The sequence below is a fragment of the Ailuropoda melanoleuca genome, chromosome 8 (assembly GCF_002007445.2).
Source record: "Ailuropoda melanoleuca isolate Jingjing chromosome 8, ASM200744v2, whole genome shotgun sequence".
Classification (NCBI taxonomy): domain Eukaryota; kingdom Metazoa; phylum Chordata; class Mammalia; order Carnivora; family Ursidae; genus Ailuropoda; species Ailuropoda melanoleuca.
The window spans coordinates 66086364-66106134 of record NC_048225.1 but is presented as its reverse complement, the minus strand read 5'-3'; the positions used below and the strand labels follow the sequence as shown (position 1 = coordinate 66106134).

The window sequence follows — 19771 nt, the reverse complement described above, 5'->3', positions numbered from 1 at the left end:
ACAAGCAACTTTTGTATAACACAGACTGAATTACTCACTGAAAGCACATTGACTGTACATAACAGAATTTAAAGTGAATAAGTTAGGTTCAATTTAATATTTCATTAGATAGAGACCAACAAATCACAAAATCTTATTACTTAAAATATTTTAATGTCTAAAAAAGTTTAAGCCATATTAAAATTGAAATAATTTCATTGTACAGTACTTGATAATATAATTCAACAATCTGAAAAGTAAAACAAACCATTTAAATCATTTTAATTTACTTTCTAGCTTAATAATGTACAAACTCTTTTGCCCTCTAGGAGGAAGCAAAAATCAACAGTGAAAGTGGAATAGTTAAGTTAATACAATGTAAGATATTTCACCAAAGGGATTTTTTTTTTTAAGTAAGCTCCACACCCAACATGGGGCTTAAACTCACAACCCTGAGATCAACTCATACACTCTATTGACTGAGCCAGCCAGGCACCCTTGGCCAAAGGGATTTTTAAAACTAAATTTCATCTGGCAAAACCCTACAACTACCAGTATGTCTACAGTAGATAGGAATTTAAAACAAAACAAATGCAATCTGATCAAATCCACAATTAACAGAAGTTTTCATTTTATTTTTTGTGAATAAAATAGCAGCCATGGTTTTATCCAATTTACTAAAGGTATCACCTTCAGAAGAAATTACCTGCCCAAGCTGCAAAACAAGAACAGTTCTTTTCTGTTGAAAGCCTGGAAGCTTTTCAAACTTAGTTCTCTTCTGTTTGTGCCATAATTTCCAAATAAGTCAAGGCTCCAGCTCACGTGTGGGCAGTCAAGTTCCCTACATGATCATCTCTTCAATGCAATCGTCAAATAGCCACCTACAAGATTCTTTGGAACACTCTATAGTTTCAAAAAGCAGTTTAAAGTCTTGAGGGTACAGCTCTGTTATTTTCATGTCTCCATGTTTCCCTATTTGCTTCAATATAGCCGTTGCGTTAACTGGACTCAATAACCTGCAGAAGAAACACAAAGTAAATCTGCTTAATTCCTTTCTATAATCACAGTAAATGTTGGTAGAGATGGCTTCTATGCCCAATTTAAAACGCTTAACTTATGGATACATAGTTAATCTTGTTTGGTTTAAGAGTTTACATATAATGTATAGCTTTTACTATTATTTCTAAAGTTTCATGTCTTACCTGTCACGAAAAGAGCAATCTGGGCTTTAACATGTTCTCATCAATTCTTACACAAAATTCTAGTTTAACATTGCCCTTCAAAAAAATTCTTCTGCCTACCTCTTTCATCTGTTAACTCTCTGCAAAAACTTTTTTTTTTAAGATTTTATTTATTTATTTGACAGAGAGAGAAACAGCGAGAGAGGGAACACAAGCAGTGGGCAGAGGGAGAGGAAGAAGCAGGCTTCCCGCCAAGCAGGGAGCCCAACACGGGCTGGATCCCAGAACCCTGGGATCACAACCTGAGCAGAAGGCAGACGCTTAACAACTGAGCCACCCAGGCACCCTGCAAAAACATTCTTAACTCCATATGGGTCCATGTAATAGTTCAATAAGTACAAACAGCAGAAACTGGCATCTACTAGATTTCAAAGAGGGAATAGTTTTCACCTTTTTATGTAACAATTACCTGTGAATAAATTATAAAGCAGAAAACTGCCTTGCAAGAAACCATCAGTGAGCCTCTGACAATAAAAACTAAACAACTGTGGTAGGTTGGTGGAATCTATTTCCAATACTTTTTGATTCTGAATGGAATCCCGGTCACAGGTGTAAACATGCTTTCAATTCAGAGATCACAGAGGGAATCGTTAACATTTTTTCACCATAGTTTACATATTTATTGCTTAATTTCCTATATTCATTTTTCCTTTCTTCCTTTCTTGCTTTCTTTCTTTCTTTCTCGCTCTCTCTCTCTCTCTTTCTTTCTTTCTCTCTCTCTTTTCTTTTTCTTTTTTTAGGTAGGTTCCACACAGAGCTTGAACTCACAACCCCAAGATCACGACCTGAGCTGAGATCAAGAGTCAGATGCTCAACTGACTGAACCACCCAAGTGCCCCTAATTTCCTATATTCTTCATATTTCCACTCAAAATAGTCACTACCACAAGGTGAGAAGATGAAAAATAGATTACTTTTACTGGTCTATTGCCAGGCTTAACATTTATTTTTACACAAATATTGTTCAATCAACAGCTCATTCAGAGTTTCACCCATTCTCTGACAGTACTTTGACTATGGGCTGCTGATTCCAAGGCGTCATGCATAACTTACAGAACTGTACCCATCAGCCCCATGGAAAAGTTCTATAGCTCCCAAGGAGGCAGTAACAGCTATAATTTTATAAAGCTTTAGGCAGAACCATAAAATTTGGTCCAGGACAGAAGGACTAGGGTGGTAGAATAATCTGTGCCTGCTTCGGTTAGGAAATAAACCCACGAGGGACAGGCAGTGAGAAAAGGAAGATGGTGGGTTTGCCACCACTGATGCTGCTTCTAGCTTGGTCACTGGCAAGCAGCTAGCTCTCCACGTAAGTCAATCCTGGGCATACACTCAGACAAAGAGGAAACAACTGATAGGCATCCCTAGTCGTTTTTTCAAAGGAAAAAAAAAATTAAGTTCAGGAGACTATGTGGAAAAGGGAATTTTATTTTTCTAAAAATGTGCACCAGGGAAGGAAGTGTTGTAGAGAAATAGATGAGTGAAAACATGGTACCTCACTGTTAATCAAGATATGCAAGATCCAGAAAATGGACCTTTAACAAGAAAGTATAATTCTTACATTAAATTGCTACTTTTACCCTTGCTTTTATTCCTCTTACTTACTGTAAATGGTCCATTAGCTTGAAATTGCGCTTCATAAAACACTGCTTTAACATGTGAAAAAATACATCATAGTTAACAGATGTTAAATTTTCTGTAAATAAATTCCGAAGAGGAGTCAGTTGAATTAAACACATGTTTTGTCCTACTTGTTTATTTTTTGGTTCTAGTGGTTTCTGGAGAGAGAAAAAAATAAATTGTGTTAGTCATAAAATACCGCCAGAGCAAGACAGAGCTCACTCACTCATTCAAGCCAGCTGCCGGACGGGACTATCACCATAGACCCCGAGCGTCCCTGTACATTCTTGCTGGGTGTGCCAAGGATGCAAGGCCCCAACCATTCTTTCCCGGGGTTTCTCAAGGTTGTCTGCAGCAAGCCACCTTGTGGGATGAGATAATGGTTCTCTCCAGGACAAAGAGGAGCTGGCTTCCTGTGTGCTATAAAAGAAGTGGATCCCCAGCTCTCTGTTTCTAAGCTGCAACGCAAGCTCCAGCACGTACACCGTCAACTGAGGAACATCACGTTACCCCATGGGATGTGGGGGCAGATAAAGTCTTTCGTCTGATCCAGGAGTCTACCTTTGGGCAGTATCCATGAAAGAGTAACAGCTTATTAACTTTGAGCAGGGTAAAATCAAATCCCAAACAGGACACTAACATGTACTGAGTTTCTTCTATATTTGAGACATAACACCAGATCCTAAGGATAAAAAAGCATTATTGACTTATAATTTTCCCTTGGATATTTAAAAAAATATGGGGTTACAAACTATGGTCCATGGCCTGCCTGTTTTTGTATAGTCTGGATCTAAGAATTGTTTTTATTTTGGAAAGGACTGTTTAAAAGAAAAAAAAAAAAAAGCAAAAACAAAGAATAGGACAGAGACTACTATGTGGTCTGCAAAGCATAAAACATTTGCTGCTTGGCCTTTTACTAAAAAAGTTGGCCAACCTGCTCTAGTATACAGTATTCCGATTTTTTTTTAAAGTACATGCCTTAATGTAAGGTTAAGATGTTTTTTTCCTCTGATATCATCCCTCAGAAAGCACAGAGGCCTTACATTTAAGTCCTTTGGAAATCTCATATATTAGGTAGTGATCCCTTATTTACATATCTAACTATATATACACACACACACATATATATGTACGTACATAACATATACATTTTTGAATATATACACTCTTTGTGGAAGACCTATTGCCTGAAAAAGTAACTTTCAATCAATTCTAGTTTCTAATTTTGGATGCCTGTAGTTGAAGGAATTCGTTTAAAAAAAAAAAAAAAGAAGGCAATGAAATTCAAAAAATATTTAGTCATTATTAATTAGAGAGGGAAGGAGATAACCTCATAACTCAAAGTGTTATATGTTGCTGTTAGTTAAGACTTTTGAAGGTGACTTTAGAAAGCAAGCTGGTAGGGGGTACCTGGCTGGCTCAGTTGGTAGAGCATGCAATTCTTCAGGGTTGCGAGTTCAAGCCCCAGGTTACTTAAAAATCAATTAAAAAAAAAAAAAAAGGAACCTGGTAGATAGCTTTGTAGTTACAGATAACAGACCTACTTGGTAAATAGGGAAGAAAAAAACTGTCCTGGTGTAAAATGGATGGCTATCTGTAGCTTAGCAAAAAAGTTCCAGTGATAAAAAAATGGCTTCCAAAAAGTGGAAAATCCCAAACAACTTGGATGGAAATAAAAATAATGTGCTCTAAAAAACTGCTAAATGTCTCCAAGTGCCTCTGTAGCAATTATGAACATGCTGATATCAGAGATACGAGGGGACTATTTGAACACAATTCTCTCATGAAACATGACATCTGGTTTTCTCCTTTTCATCCCTAGAGCTTATGTATTTAAGTTGGCCAAAAAAACCTTTTTTAGCTTTTGCTCTTGTCAATGAAAAAGTGATAGTATCTTATACACAGGATTGTTCACTTTGGGGACATTTGGATAAGTTCCTAATGGTCTTAAGCCAAAATAAATTACTCTGATTCTATTTTGTGAGACTACAAAAATATGCTTATGAAGCGTGAAAGAGAGCTAAAATCTCAATGATCACAACAATGACTGATCACTGAAAAGTCAAACCATTTCTAAATTGATCATTTTCTTTTTTTCTTTTAGTGGGAAGAGTGAGGAAAAAAAACAAAGCAAGCAGGCAAATGGGACCTTCAGGCTGAACTGGTCCAAATCATTATCATTTCATCCTGAAGTCAAACTTTGGATTGGTTTTAAAAATTCAGCTACTTTATTCCAATTCTGCTATAAGTCCCCCTGAAATAAAGTAAATGGAAGATCACTTTATAACATCATCACTTTGGTTCTATAAAAAGGGGAAAACACAAACAAAAGCCCCACCGTCTGGGTAAGAAACAATACATACCTGTTGATGAACTCAATCATCATAAATAGTAAAATGACAGGTTTCTGACTTTTAAATTTCTGTCTGTAGTTTATCAAATTAGATGAATACTAAGATGATTGTATTTTCCAAATTTGGGATGTATCTTCATTTCAAGAGAGATAGAGATGGAAGTCAAATTCTGTTTAAGCCTATTACTATGCTAACTAGTACCCACTGTATAATCACCTGAAAACTACAACTCTCTTCCAAAATAATTTGAATTTATTAAAAGCCTTAAGATATGTTTAAAGAACATTTCCAAATATTCTAAAATTAAACACCTTAACTAAATACAGGATACCAGATAATCTTAAAGAAAATAGGACATTCCATTTAGAGGGAAAAAGAGAAGGGTATTCATTCTTACCTTATTCTTCTGCTTTTTCTGTTGCCCACTTTGGCTGTATACACCAAATGAGGACCAAGGCTCCTTGAGCGAAGGTAAATGAAACAAAAAACATTTCTTTTAGTTCTCTTTAGTCAAAGTGCCCCGAATTATTACTGCCTTTAAACAACAGAGTGAATTAAACCCAAGTCACCATTCTAATTGCACTTAAGAAAAACAACGTGGGATAGTTAAATCATCAACTTCCCTCTTCTTTCTCCTTGTTTTTTTCTAGATAAAGAGGAGTATCAAAGGTCTATCCTGATATTGCTAATTCTCTTATTTAGATAGAGTATCATCCTTAATATAATCATGCAAATAGGTCCTTAAGCTGGTTTAACAGCTAAGATTTCCATATTAAGGTGAGGGCCCATCAGATCAACACTGACATTAATGAATGTCAAAAGTCAACATAGGGCCTTTGAAAATAAATATTGCAGAACAGAAAAAAGAGAAGATTCTCCAGAAAGCTAAAGTCCTCAGGAGGCCTTTATGAAGAAACTAGCTGACAGCCATAAGGAGAGGAAGCCCAGATAAAAAGCCAACAGAATGAGAGATCACTGAGGTAAGAAAGGATTTTAGGGACACCAAGAACCACAGTACCAATGTTATGGTCCACAAGTTCAGGGTCAGTGCTGTGAACAACAGTGTGTAAAGACTTCTGGGAATACAGAAAAACAATAAAAGCATGACAGACACTAAAGACAAGGAACAGAGAGCCAATCTAGGAACCTCATATTTTGGAGGAAAACACACAGAATTGGAACAAAAGCTAAAATCACATGGGTAACATTCTAACGACTAAGTATGCACCCCGAGGGGCTTAATGTGCTCCTGGACAACAATACTGAAGGGACTACATGGAGATACACACGATGAAATTTAAAATGAAACCAACACATCCTCAGAAGAACAAGGGGGATACATAAACATACAACCAGCAAAAAAGAAAGGCCAAATTATTGTGTGAAAGAAATAGTGTTTACCAGTTTTTCCTTCACTCTGGCCCTTTGCTATGAATACAGTGGCCACTAGTCATATGTGGCTCCTGACCCCTGACCGTATCTAGTCTGAATGGATATGTGTTGTTAAGTATAAAATACACACTGGACTTCAAAGGCCCTATACCTAAAAAAAAAAAAAAATTCAAATTATGTAATAACTAATTGTAAAATACTGATTATACACTGAAATGATAATATTTTAAATCGAGATTAAATAAAATATATTAACATTAGTTTTACCTGTTTCTTTTTTACTTTTTTATAAGTGCAACTAAACGTAGCACTGCACGTGAAACCACCTGTGTGGCTCACATTCTGTTTCTGTGAGATGACTCTGATCTTGCCTAAGGAAATAAACTAAAGAGGGGAATGCTGTATAGTGAGGTGTTTTGTTTTGTTTTGTTTTTTTATTTATTCGACAGAGATAGAGACAGCCAGCGAGAGAGGGAACACAGCAGGGGGAGTGGGAGAGAAAGAAGCAGGCTCTTAGCAGAGGAGTCTGACGTGGGGCTCGATCCCAGAACGCCGGGATCACGCCCTGAGCCGAAGGCAGATGCTTAACCGTTGTGCCACCCAGGCGCCCCTGTATAATGAGGTTTTAACTGGCCATTAAAAACTTAGGAAAAATGTCTAGTGATGAGAGGAAAAAACCTTATCACTATCTATTAGCTGTTAAGTGAAAAAAATAAGATACAAAATAATATAATCTCTACTATTAAAAAAAAACACACAGAGGAAAAATAAAAGGTTACAAACAGGCCACAAATGTCAATAGCGACCTCTGGGTGGTGGAATTGTAGTGTTGAGTTTTTAAAATTCTTTTTTTCTTTTTCTTTCTTTCTTTCCTTCTTTCTTTCTTTCTTTCTTTTCTTTCTTTATGTCTCACATTTTTAGAATGAGCATATACATATTATTTTTATAATCCGAGAAATATATCAATATTTGTGACAAAAATAGAAGCACTAGCTCTGTTATCTTCAACAGCTGGGAAAAATAATAAAATTCATTTTTCATTTTTTTTTCATTTACTGGTCACAAAAAGGTAGTATCTTTTTTTTTTTTTAAAGATTTTTTAATTATTTATTTGACAGAGATAGAGACAGCCAGTGAGAGAGGGAACACAAGCAGGGGGAGTGGGAGAGGAAGAAGCAGGCTCATAGCGGAGAAGCCTGATGTGGGGCTCGATCCCAGAACACCGGGATCACGCCCTGAGCCAAAGGCAGACGCTCAACCGCTGTGCCACCCAGGCGCCGCAAAAGGTAGTATCTTTAAAAACAATGAAGTTCAGGGGCTGGGGGAATAGGATAACTGGGTGATGGGCATTAAGGAGGACACGTGAAGTACAACTGATGAATCACTGAACTCTACCTCTGAAACTAATAATACACTTAACTGAATTTAAATAAAATAAAATAAATAAATAATAAAAAAATAAAAAAATAAAAATGAAGTTCTCTGTTGCCATTTAGAAGGATTTTACTTACCACATGCAGAAGCTTAATCTTACAAGCTACTTGCCAGAGCACACTTAATGCTTGATACAAGTGCGGATTTTGGGGACTTGCCACCAGTTTCTAATAAAGGGAAAATAAAAGTTACATGTTTACATAACTATAAGCAATCAAAATAAAATTCTGAATCTTAAAGGTAATATCTTAATAGTATTTAGAAATTAAAGAAAATTAGAATTGCAAAATCTTAACCATAACCATTTCAAAGAAGAGAAAATCTTTTTAAACTTTCATATTGAAATATATCATCATGGACACTTAAAATATAATGTATGTGAGATTGACTTCCTTTAGTCAAAACCCTATCAGGGCAAAATCTCATTAAAGAAAAAAATGACACAAAAATGAATAATCACTGTGGAGAAGGACAAGTATGTGTTAGAAGTATGTATCAGGTGGGCTAGTAAATTCTGAGTCAAGAGTTGCTCAGGCTGACACTTCAAGGATGAGTGGTTTCCTCAGTGAATGAGAGAGCACTACACAGCGGAAACCACACGTGAGAAGGTCCATGGTAAGAGAAGCACTAGAATATTTCCCCAGTAGCAAGATAAAATCTGAAGCATTTCCCGTTTCTCTTCTTTCAATCTTTCATGTATGTAATGTATGTACATCCTCACGGTTCTAAGTCCCCTACTCTTTCCGTGGATAGTCACTATTTCTTTACTGAGTCTTGGTGTGTAAACCACCCTTCCATTTCTTGCTCCACTATCCTAGCCCATAACTCTCAGGCTACAATGGATTGGAAGATTAATAATGTGAGGCATTCTGAGCAGAAAAGAAACATTACTCTCAACACACTATAAAGAACTTCAGAAGGCCCTTCAATTGCAGAGAGCAGAGTCCAAAAACTCTAAATACTCCTGTTACAACTAGTACATGAATTCAACAAAGTTGCAGGATATAAAAATGAACACACAAAAGTCAATCATATTTCAATATACTAACAACAAATAATCTGAAAAGTAAAATTAAGGAAACAACTCCATTTACAACAGCATCCAAAAGAGTAAAATACTTGGGAATTAATTTAACCAAGGAGGGGAAAGTCTTGTACACTGAAAACTACAAAACACCAATGTAAGAAATATAAACACAAACAGAAAAACAACCTGTGTTCACAGATTGGAAGAGTGACCAATGTTAAGATGTCCCGAAGGGACCTAGAGAGTCAATGCAATCCCTATCAAAATCCCAATGATGGGGGTGCCTGGGTGGCACAGCGGTTAAGCATCTGCCTTCGGCTCAGGGCGTGATCCCGGCGTTATGGGATCGAGTCCCACATCAGGCTCCTCCGCTATGAGCCTGCTTCTTCCTCTCCCACTCCCCCTGCTTGTGTTCCCTCTCTCACTGGCTGTCTCTATCTCTGTCAAATAAATAAATAAATAAATCTTTAAAAAAAAATCCCAATGATGTTCTTTTCACAGAAATAGAAAAACCCATCCTAAAATTCATATGGAATCTCAAGAGACACTGAATAGCTTAATGTAATAAAATAGCCCAGAAACAGACCCTTGTGTGTATGACTAAATGATGTTTTGATAAGGGTACCAAGGCCATTCGATGAGGTAAAGGGACAACCTTTTCAACAAAAGATGCTGGGGAAACTAGATACCCATATGCAAAAGAATGAAGCTGGACCTTTACCCGACACCATATAAAAAAAAGTAATTCAAAATGGATCAAAGACCAGAATGTAAGAGCTGAAACTATAAGACTCTTAGAAGAAAATACAAGTGAAAAGCTTCACAACACTGGATTTAACAGTGATTTCTTAGCTATGACACTAGAGGCACAGGCAACAAAAAGAAAAAATAGACAAACTGGACTTCATCAAAATTAAAAACTTTGGGAATCAAAGGACACAACAGTGTAAAACGGCAACCCATAGTTGGGGAGAAAATGTTCACAAATCACATATCTGAGCAGAGTTTAATATTGAGAATATATAAATAACTCCTTAAACTCAACAGAAAAACAACCCAAAGAAAAAGGCAAAGGACTTTCATAGACATTCCTCCAAAGATGATAAACAAATGGTCTATAAGCACATGAAAGATGTTCAACATTACTAATCAAATCAAAACCACAGTGAGTTCACAGCACAACAGGTATTATAAAAAAACAGAAAACAAATGTTGGAGAGAACATGGAGAAATTGGAACTCCTGTGCATTGCTGGTGGGAATATAAAATGGTACAAACACTACAGAAAACAGCAGGGTGGGTCCTTAAAAAATTACAAAATTGAAAAAAATTAAAAATAGTATTGGAGCAGCAGGGTGGCTCAGTGGGTTAAGCATCTGCCTTCAGCTCAGGTCATGATCTCGGGGTCTTGGGATTGAGCCCCAACTCAGGCTCCATGCTCAGTTGGGGTCTGCTTCTCCATCTTGCTCAAATAAATAAATTTTAAAAATATTTTTTAAAAAAATCTTAAAAAATAATTTTAAAAAGATTCTCTCTCCCTTTCCCCCGCCTGCCCTCTCCCCCTCCCCAAAAAATAAATAAAATCTTTAAAAAAAAAATAGTACTGCCAAATGATTCGAAAATTCCACTTCTGGGTATATAGCCAAAAGTACTGAAAGCCAGGACTGGAAGAGATATTTGCACACCAAAGCTCACGGCAGCATCATTCACAACAATGAAACGTGGAAGCAACTCAAATGTCCAATGACAGAAGAATGGATAAAGACGAGGTGGTGGGTGTATGTATCTATGTGTATATGTGTTTGTGTGTAAATATATACATATATCTATGCACGCAATGGTAAATTTTTCAGCCTTAAAAAGAAAATGAAATTCTGACACATGCTACAACTTGGATGAAACCATAAAGGCATAAGTGAAGTCAGTCAGACACAAAGTGCAATATTCTATGATTCCACCTATGACAAAGTGCCTAGAATAGTCAAATTCATTGAGACAGAAAGTAGAACAATGTTTACCAGAGGCTCAGGGGAAGGGGGAGATGGGGAAGTAATGTTTAATTCGGTATGGAATGATAAAAATGTGCTGAGAAGAGATAGATGGTGCTAACAGTTGTACCACAACGTGAATATACTTCATGCCACTGAACTGTACGCTTAAAAAGTTAAAATGGTAAATATGTCACGTATATTTAACCACAAAAAAACCTTAAAAAAATCGAACCTAAAGACTGCTCTACAGAAATTTAAAAACCATCTTAATACTCTCAATGTCATGAGCTCAAATTAAAGTCACACAGATTAAGACCACTCAGAGAAAGATCACAAAACTTTCAAACAATAACCCACCTCATATTCCCTTTCAGTAACAAACATATTCAGTTCTACTCGTCCATAACTGTACACAGAAGTAGAAGAATAGATGTCATATAAAAGTTTCCAAAGTATCTTTTTTTCATTTTTTGCTGGGAAGATTCCAATTACTCTTAAAGGGGTATCTGTTGGGAATACAAGCAAAAACATTTGAGAAGTTGTTAAAACTTGTCCCTAAGATCATATTTTATTGAGTCAAACTAAGTTAACAAACTATGTTAAGTCAATTAAAAGGAAGCCTCAGCATCTTTCTTTGATAGGGAGGTTGGCCTCTGTGGAACTGCTCGAATTCTGTCTACGTGAGGGAAAAGCCACAGTCACCTGAGACCACCCACCCAAAACTCTATCATCTAAACAGGACGTGGATCTCTTCAGCCGACAAGGTGTCCTGCTAGAGAAAGCTGGCAAATTACAAGCTGTTTGCTGCAGTGAATGACAAAAATTACCTTCTGACCAAGGAACTGCTTTTATTCCAAAATGATGAAAAAGCGTTTCTGAAATCATAATGGGAGGTTTTGCTATTCCAGAATTTCTAGGATCCATTTTAAAGAAGTCACAGTAGACCACTTCTAGTTTTCCATTCACCTTTTCTCGCAGGGACTGAAGAGAAACAGAGATAACGTGTTTAAAAGTGTCAGCGTTAGGGAGACTTTGTATCAATTTAAAGATCTACTTCAAAAAACTTACCCTAAAATTTAAGAGTTAAGAGAAATTAATTAATGCCTGAAAAGCTATGAAAGTACAGTATTACTAAGAAAAAACCCCCAAACCAAAAAACCTTCAACATATTCTCACTTATCCTTTCACTTTCTCTACTTTATCTCAATTGGTTCAGCTGTTCCAAAAGCATCCTCACACTAATCTGACCGCTTAGTGGCGGCTGCGTGGAGCTTGGGCAGAGATTCGGAGACCGCACCTGGGCCCAGGCAGAGAGCCGCAACCCATCTGCTAGTTGGGGCCAGATGCTTCATAGAGAGAAACGATAAAAATATTCAAGTGAAAGGCAGACAGTCCTGTTTTTACTAGAAGAGTTTAATTAGTCCTTTGCCATATGAACTTAGCTACACTCATCGTGTAGGTCACTTTCTCTTTTCCCCTTGATTTTTCATTTATGTTTTCTAAAGACAGAAGCAACTGCAGAAGGAAAGCTCCTTGTCTGCCAGAGGTCCAATATACCTCCATCTTTTTACCACCCTGATGTGCTCATTCTGCCGTAGCTTGGGACATCTTAGTAGTGAGAGCAAGGGTTAGCTATAGACTCCATAAACTTAATTTGAAGTTATAAAAAGATCAAACAGAAGAAATTAATGTGACTTGAGATTCTCATGCACAGAAAATTCTATTGGTGTATATCAAGGTTTCAAGATTTGCAATTTAAAGTTATGAAATAAAAAGCCTAATTTTTCATAAGTGATTTCAACCTTGTATTATTTTATTTCTAAATCCAGTAAATTCTAATGATCATTTTCATAGAGACCCTTGAGAAAGACTAGGGAAGGAACAGACTGGGATAGAAATCATATACTTTTGGTCCTGTTAAGTTTGAGATGCCTATTACAGGTGAACCACGTGGAGATGCCAGGTAGGAAGTTGTAGACCTGAATAGGGAAGTCAGTGGAGTGGTCCAGGCTAAAGATATGAGTTGGTGAGAATTTCGCTTGTTGAAGGTTATAAAGCCAGGGGTGCAGATGAGACCCCCTAGGAGGAAGCACAGAAGATGAGGCCTGGGGACGGAGTAATGCCAGAGTCTCACAAGAAGCTGAGAATAAACCAAAAATGTAAAGAAGAAAACCAGAGTGTGGTGTCATGACAGCTAGAAAAAAGAACACTCACTTGATGCTTATCTTAAAAAGAGATTATCTTGAAATTCTTACAAATTGTTCTGTATGTATGGCAATAAAATAACCTCAGAAGTTATTCAAGAGTCATACTTTTTTGTTTTTGCATCTGTCACGTAGCATGAATAATGGTAATAACAATACAACAGCCAGAACTGCAGAATAATTTAGTTCTACAACAATGAAATCACATTTAAAAACTCGACTGCAATTAGGATTCAAAAACAGGAAGCACAGTTCATCTTATTTAAATTGCAACAAGAGGGCTAGGAGAGTCACGTGAGGGTGGGCGGTGGAGGCGGAAGTTTTTCTCCACTGGTATTTCATCTCTGTGATTGTCAGAGGTGCGCAGCTTTGACCCAGGAGCATTGGCAGCTCTAGTGTGGACAGTACCTGTATAGATTTGTGTGACTGTCCCACACAGAATATAGAATACCAACTGGCTCTGAGTTAAGATGGCAGGGGAGTAGGGGACCCCTTTTTCAGCCGGTCCCCTGAGTCGAGTTGCATAGGTACCAGACCAGCCTGAACATCCGGAATCAGCCTGAGACGCAGGAAGATACATCTGGATCTCTACAAATGAACATCTCCAGCGCTGAGTACTGAGGTACGAAGCGGGGAGCCATGAAACTGCACACAGATATCGGAAGATAAACGAAGGGGGAGGGAGCCGCCGCGTTCGGGCGCTGGGAAGCGGTAGCCACCTGCACGGGGAGCAGGCGGACTCGCGGATGGCACCCGCGAGACAGCAGACTAAGACCGTGAGCCGGGGAACGCGCGCCACCAGACTGAAACGGAGCTCCGGTGCACTCACTGGAACCAGACTGAGACCGGGAGCTCCGGGAGTGTGCAGGGGCGGCTGGCGGCTGGCGGGGTTGGAAACACAAAGGACAGAGATGCGCCGGCCCTGGAAGTGAGGGCTGGAACCCCGGCCATGGGGCGCACATCCAGGGACACTGCAGGGTTGAGCAGCACCAACAGAAACAGAGTTAAAGTGGCCAGAACATCAGTGGAGAACAGTCCGCGATCCCTCTGTTCTGAGACAGAGGCTGAGATTCGGCCACTGCTGCTCTGACTCTCAGAAGAGGCACAGCAAACCACCAGGGAAAGCCGCCAGAGAAAAAGCCTGGAAATACCGGCTCACAGCGTGCCCATCCCCATCCCCCCTCGCAGGGGACACGGAGACTCTACCCAAACAGGGTTGCCTGGGTATCGGCACGGCAGGCCCCTCCCCCAGAAGGCAGGCTGAAAAATCAAGAAGCCCACATCCCTAAGATCCCTATAAAACAAGGGCACAGAGCCTGGGTCCAGGTCAATANGGGAGCTCCGGGAGTGTGCAGGGGCGGCTGGCGGCTGGCGGGGTTGGAAACACAAAGGACAGAGATGCGCCGGCCCTGGAAGTGAGGGCTGGAACCCCGGCCATGGGGCGCACATCCAGGGACACTGCAGGGTTGAGCAGCACCAACAGAAACAGAGTTAAAGTGGCCAGAACATGATTTCTCTCATCTGTGGAACATAAGAACTAGGAAGATCGGTAGGGGAAGAAAGGAAAGGGGGTGTAATCAGAAGGGGGAATGAAGCATGAGAGNCCAGAAAGACAATTATCATATGATTTCTCTCATCTGTGGAACATAAGAACTAGGAAGATCGGTAGGGGAAGAAAGGAAAGGGGGTGTAATCAGAAGGGGGAATGAAGCATGAGAGTATGGACTATGAGAAACAAACTGAGGGCTTCAGAGGGGAGGGGGGTGGGGGAATGGGATAAGCTGGTGATGGGTAGGAAGGAGGGCATGTATTGCATGGTGCACTGTGTGTTATATGCAACTAATGAATCATCTAACTTTACATCAGAAACCAGGGATGTACTGTATGGTGAGTAACATAATATAATAAAAAGAACATTAAAATAAAAAAAAAGAAAAATACAATAAATTTACCATTATCTCTAAGCGGTAGGATTAAGGATGAATTTTTCTTTTTCTTCATTTTGTTTGCATTTTTAATTGTATGCTGCTTTTGTAATTAAAATGTGTTATCTGACTGGGATAAGCTGGGAGGGCACATATTGCATGGTGCACTGGGTATTATACGCAAATAATGAATCATGGAACATTACATCAAAAACTAAGGATATACTGTATGGTGACTAACATAAGATAATAAAAAATTATTATTAAAAGAAGCAAAACCAAAAAAAAATAAATTGCAATAAGAGGGGCACCTGGGTGGCACAGTTGGTTAAGCGTCCAACTCTTGATTATGGATCAGGTAATGATTTCAGGGTCATGAGATCGAGCCTCAGGTTGGGCTCCTCACTCAGCCGGGAGTTTGCTTCTGATTCTCTCTCTCCCTCCCTCTCTGCCCTTCTCCCGCCACCCCTGCTCCCTCTCTAAAATAAACAAATTATTTAAAATAAAAATAAATTGCAACAAGATCCTTTACAAGTGGGCATTAACATCTCTACTTTATATATGAGGAAAACCAAAGTCAAAGAGGTTAAATTACTTCATTGCCCAAGGGTCTTAAAGGTAGTGATGGCTAGGGCTGACATTCAGCCTGACTTGAAAAGACTGTTCTGTCTCTGCTGAAATACCACACCACTTGTCCCAAAAGCTGAGGGCTCTTCAACTGAACATGTACAGCTCTTTCTGCAACAGTTCTCCTTTTCAAAAGGAATATATCATGATTTATTATTATAGAACACAATTTGAAAACTGTTATCTCTAGCACATCCAGATAGGAGAATTAACTGTTCCTGCTTGAGACACTGTTAATGTGGAGTCCCAGGAATCTTATCAGAGAGGGTGGGGGTTCTAACGTTAGACAGAAATTCAGAGTCAAGTGTCATCCCTTGAAAATCTTTTCAGTTTTTAGGAGCATACCTTGGGTGGCTAGAAGCATTGTCTGCTGAGAGCACCACTTTAAAGCTGTGATTTAAGGATACCACAAGACTTCTATTTATTTTTTATTTCATTGTTTTTGAAGATTTATTTATTTTAGAGAGAGAGCGTGTGCAAGCATGCACACAAGCGGGGTGGAGGGGCAAACAGAGAGAGAATCTTCAAGCCAACTCCCTGCTGAGCAAGAAGCCCTACTCAGGGCTTGATCTCACTATCCTGAGATCATGACCTGAGCTGAAACCAAGAGTTGGACACTTAACTGACTGAGCCACCCAGGCGCCCAAAAAAACTTCTATTTTAATGGTTACTTCTCTTTTATTCTGGCAAATAGATGAATTCACATAATACCTTATCTGAATGGCTTCTCCCTGTGTCATAATGATGGTTAATAAGAGTGAATACCTACTGAGGGCTGAGCTCAAGTTAGTGCTGAGGGGAGGGGGGATAGGGAGTTAGAAAGAAACTAAAAGCCAGTAGAACTAAAAGGCAGAAACTAAAAGGCAGTAGAACACAAACTCAGTTCTAACCAAAGACTGGATTTGATCAAGATGGATTTTTAGTTTACACTGAAGTTTCAGAAACATTTACAATGAATATTCCTGTATTTCTTACAGGGAAGTTCTGCATATCATGAACTTTCTAGCCCCCAACACTCCATTTCTCACGGAATCACTGTTTTCAAATTAACACATATCTTGATCTTACAAGAAAGCAACTACTGTGTTACTGGATAAGAAACTAAATAGACACTTTAATGCATTTTAATTATTTTGTGAACATGCAGATTAACCTTCAAAAGTAGGCCTTGGGGCACTTGGATGGCTTAGTCAGTTGAGTGTCCAACTCTTGATTTTGCTCAAGTCATGATCTCAGAGTCCTGAAATCAAGCCCCAGGCTAGGCTCCAACCTGGGTGTGGAGCCTGGTGAAGATTCTCTCTTTCTCAAAAGTAATCCTTTTTTTAAAAGATCAAAATAAAAGCTATCTGGTTTCCAGTTCCTAAGGTGAAATTGAAATTACAAATGGCTATGGCGACTAAATCACACTTCACAATCTTTAAACACTTGTGTTCTTTTCTCTTCATGTTTTTTGGGATTCCAGCAAATTCAGCATCAATTAAATAACCTGGCTAAAACCTTGCATTCTTGGGGCGCCTGGGTGGCTCACTCGGTTAAGCACCTGCCTTCGGGTCAGGCTATGATCTCAGGGTCCTGGGATCAAGTCCCATATCGGAGTCCCTGCTCGGCTCTGCTCTCTCTCCCTCTGCCACTCCCCCGCTTGTGCACTCTCTCTCTCAAATAAAATCTTAAAAAACAAAAACAAAAACACACCTTTTCATTCTTTCAAAGCTGTCAGTTGTAGGATAACCACCACCTAACATGCATAGTTTTATTAAAAAATAAACTGGATTTGGTGGACATTTTCATAATTTTTTGTTGTCGTCCTGCATATTTAAATAATACATCATACCTGGTTTCAGGAATTTGGCACAGAGAAGTATAAGTTTCCTAAACTGAATCTAGAGACTCAGGAGGGAAGGGAAAGAGAAGGAAGGAGGCTGGCAGTGAGACAATGAATTTCCACTTCACTGTTACGTATACCTGTCCACTATAAGCAGCAGAATTCATTAAAAAAAACAAAACAAACCCATTTGGATAATGCTTTCACTACATGCAATTGTATGTGACTATACCAAAACGTTCTTGCTTCTGAAACCCTAAATCCAGAGTTTAATATAGTCTCATTTAACCTAGATTCGAAGTTCACAGAAAGCAGAGGCGCAGGATACCCTACTAAAGATGAGGAAACAAGCCTAGAGATGCCAAATACACACTTTGCTCAAAGTCACCCACCTTGTCTGCAACAGAGCTAGAACCAGAGAACAAGTCTCAGAACTCCAATCATTCAACAAGCATTGATACCACCTACGATACTTATACTATGTTCTAGTCATGGGGGATAACAACGTATTTACAGCAAGCCCCCCCAAAGTGATTCTACAAATATAAATTGTGTGCTTCATTTTCACTTCCCTAAATACTCAAAGATAGCTGACTGAACAATAAATTAGTTTAGAAACTAAAAGTATACCTCCAGATGTGGAAGAAAAGTTCTGTTACTTTCAAGGGCAATCACTTTGGCCTTGCTTTCAAGTAACGCTTGAGTCAGGATTCCAGGACCTAGTGTTATTAACAGAAGGAAAAGTTTATTTGCAAAAGAAACAAGTTTTTTCAATAGCGACTAGAGTAGATGTTTCACATGTATTATCTAATTTTGGTCCTCACAACACCCCCAAAGTAGATACTACACTCCTCATTTACATGTTGAAAAACTGGGGATTAGATAAAATCATTTGACTCCAACATCACAACTGGTAAGTGGTGCTGCTTGGCTTTGAATCCATTCTGTCAAAGCCAAAGCCTGAGCTCTTCATCACAATGTTTCACTATGTCTCAGGAAAAACATACAAAGTTGCCTTTAGAATACCATTTATTCATGGTCTACTCAGATACTTTAACCAGGAAAGATACTGTCAAACCTGAACAGTTCTGACTCATGACAGGCAATGCTCCTTTAAAAAGGTAGTTTTTCAGGGGCTCCTGGCTAGCTCAGTCGGTGGAGCACGCGACTCTTGACCTCCGGGTGGTAAGTTGGAGCCCCACGTTGGATATAGAGGTTTTTTTTTAAATATAATCTTTACCAAAACAAAAAAAGTATTTTTCAGAAAGTCTATACATCTTATGTTCTCGGCATCCAGCTATGGTCTCTAAGAGACCTATGTAAAAGATAAAAAGTTCTCTGGGGAGGGGGGGGCTTGCAAGTATTTTGAGGAGGCAGTAAAATCTAGGAGCATGTTTTATCCAAAGCTGTGTGAAGTGCAAACTGCTGCACAAGTATTTCCTGGTGTTATGACCGAAACCGACCATCCAAGCTGCTCCAATGGGCTATGTCCTAAGCGGCCCCCCACGGGCGGTCGAGGGGAGTTGGCAGGAGCGATGAACTTCCGAGGAAAGGCAGTCCCCGGCGGACTCACCTGGATTGCACTCCAGGATGAGCCGGTCAGCGTTTTCTTCCTTCAGGATCCGCACCAAGGTCGTGGCCAGTTTCGGACTGGTTATGTAACTCTTGGACTCTGAGCGGTACTTGGGCGACCACGAGGGCGAGTCTCGGAAGCCCTGACAGGGCATCAGCTGCGGCTGGAGGTCAGACAAGAACCGGCGGTGTGCCGCGCGGACGCCCCTCCACCTCACCGCTCCCGACCCCAACACGCAAAAGCGACCAGCGCCGGCCAAGGCTGAGAGCGCCAGCCGCGGAGGCAGCCCCGCCACCGGGACCGACATCTTCACCCTCTAAGGTCTGTCCCAGTGTCACCGGAGACTGTCACATCGCCAGCGAGCTCCGTACAGAGAACTCAACGTGTAACACCTTCCTGCCACCGGACTAGGCCAGCACTACTAGACACCCCAAACTGCGCATGCGATCCGGCTCCTCTTCTTGTCACTTCTCTCACTTCCGTTTCCGTCCGGGCGAGCCGCCCGAGGACTGTGAGTGGACGGACGAGGAGAGAGACGGACCATCCGGGTTGTGTCTGGACTGGTACTCTATGGTTGTCCGCC

General features: G+C 39.6%; 1 protein-coding gene across 1 annotated transcript; it reads right to left on the bottom strand.

Moving 5' to 3' along the window:
• Positions 1-581: 581 nt before the first annotated feature.
• Positions 582-19633, bottom strand: TFB2M (transcription factor B2, mitochondrial). The gene is made up of 8 exons (XM_002923918.4): positions 19189-19633; positions 18246-18334; positions 11865-12018; positions 11395-11543; positions 8097-8186; positions 5591-5653; positions 2825-2997; positions 582-995 (listed from the first exon to the last, which is right to left on the bottom strand). Exons 1-8 carry the CDS (start codon positions 19493-19495, stop codon positions 821-823), a joined length of 1200 nt encoding a protein of 399 aa, XP_002923964.2. The 5' UTR covers positions 19496-19633; the 3' UTR covers positions 582-820.
• Positions 19634-19771: the final 138 nt, after the last annotated feature.

Excerpts from the sequence above, each read along its gene's own strand:
- TFB2M (XM_002923918.4), bottom strand. The coding sequence starts at position 19,495 with ATGTCGGTCCCGGTGGCGGGGCTGCCTCCGCGGCTGGCGCTCTCAGCC. Across the intron at positions 12,019-18,245 it reads CTTTTCTTCCACATCTGGAG|TCCCTGCGAGAAAAGGTGAA; the intron begins GTATACTTTTAG and ends GTTTCTCTTCAG. Across the intron at positions 2,998-5,590 it reads AGAAAAAGCAGAAGAATAAG|AAACCACTAGAACCAAAAAA; the intron begins GTAAGAATGAAT and ends TTCTCTCTCCAG.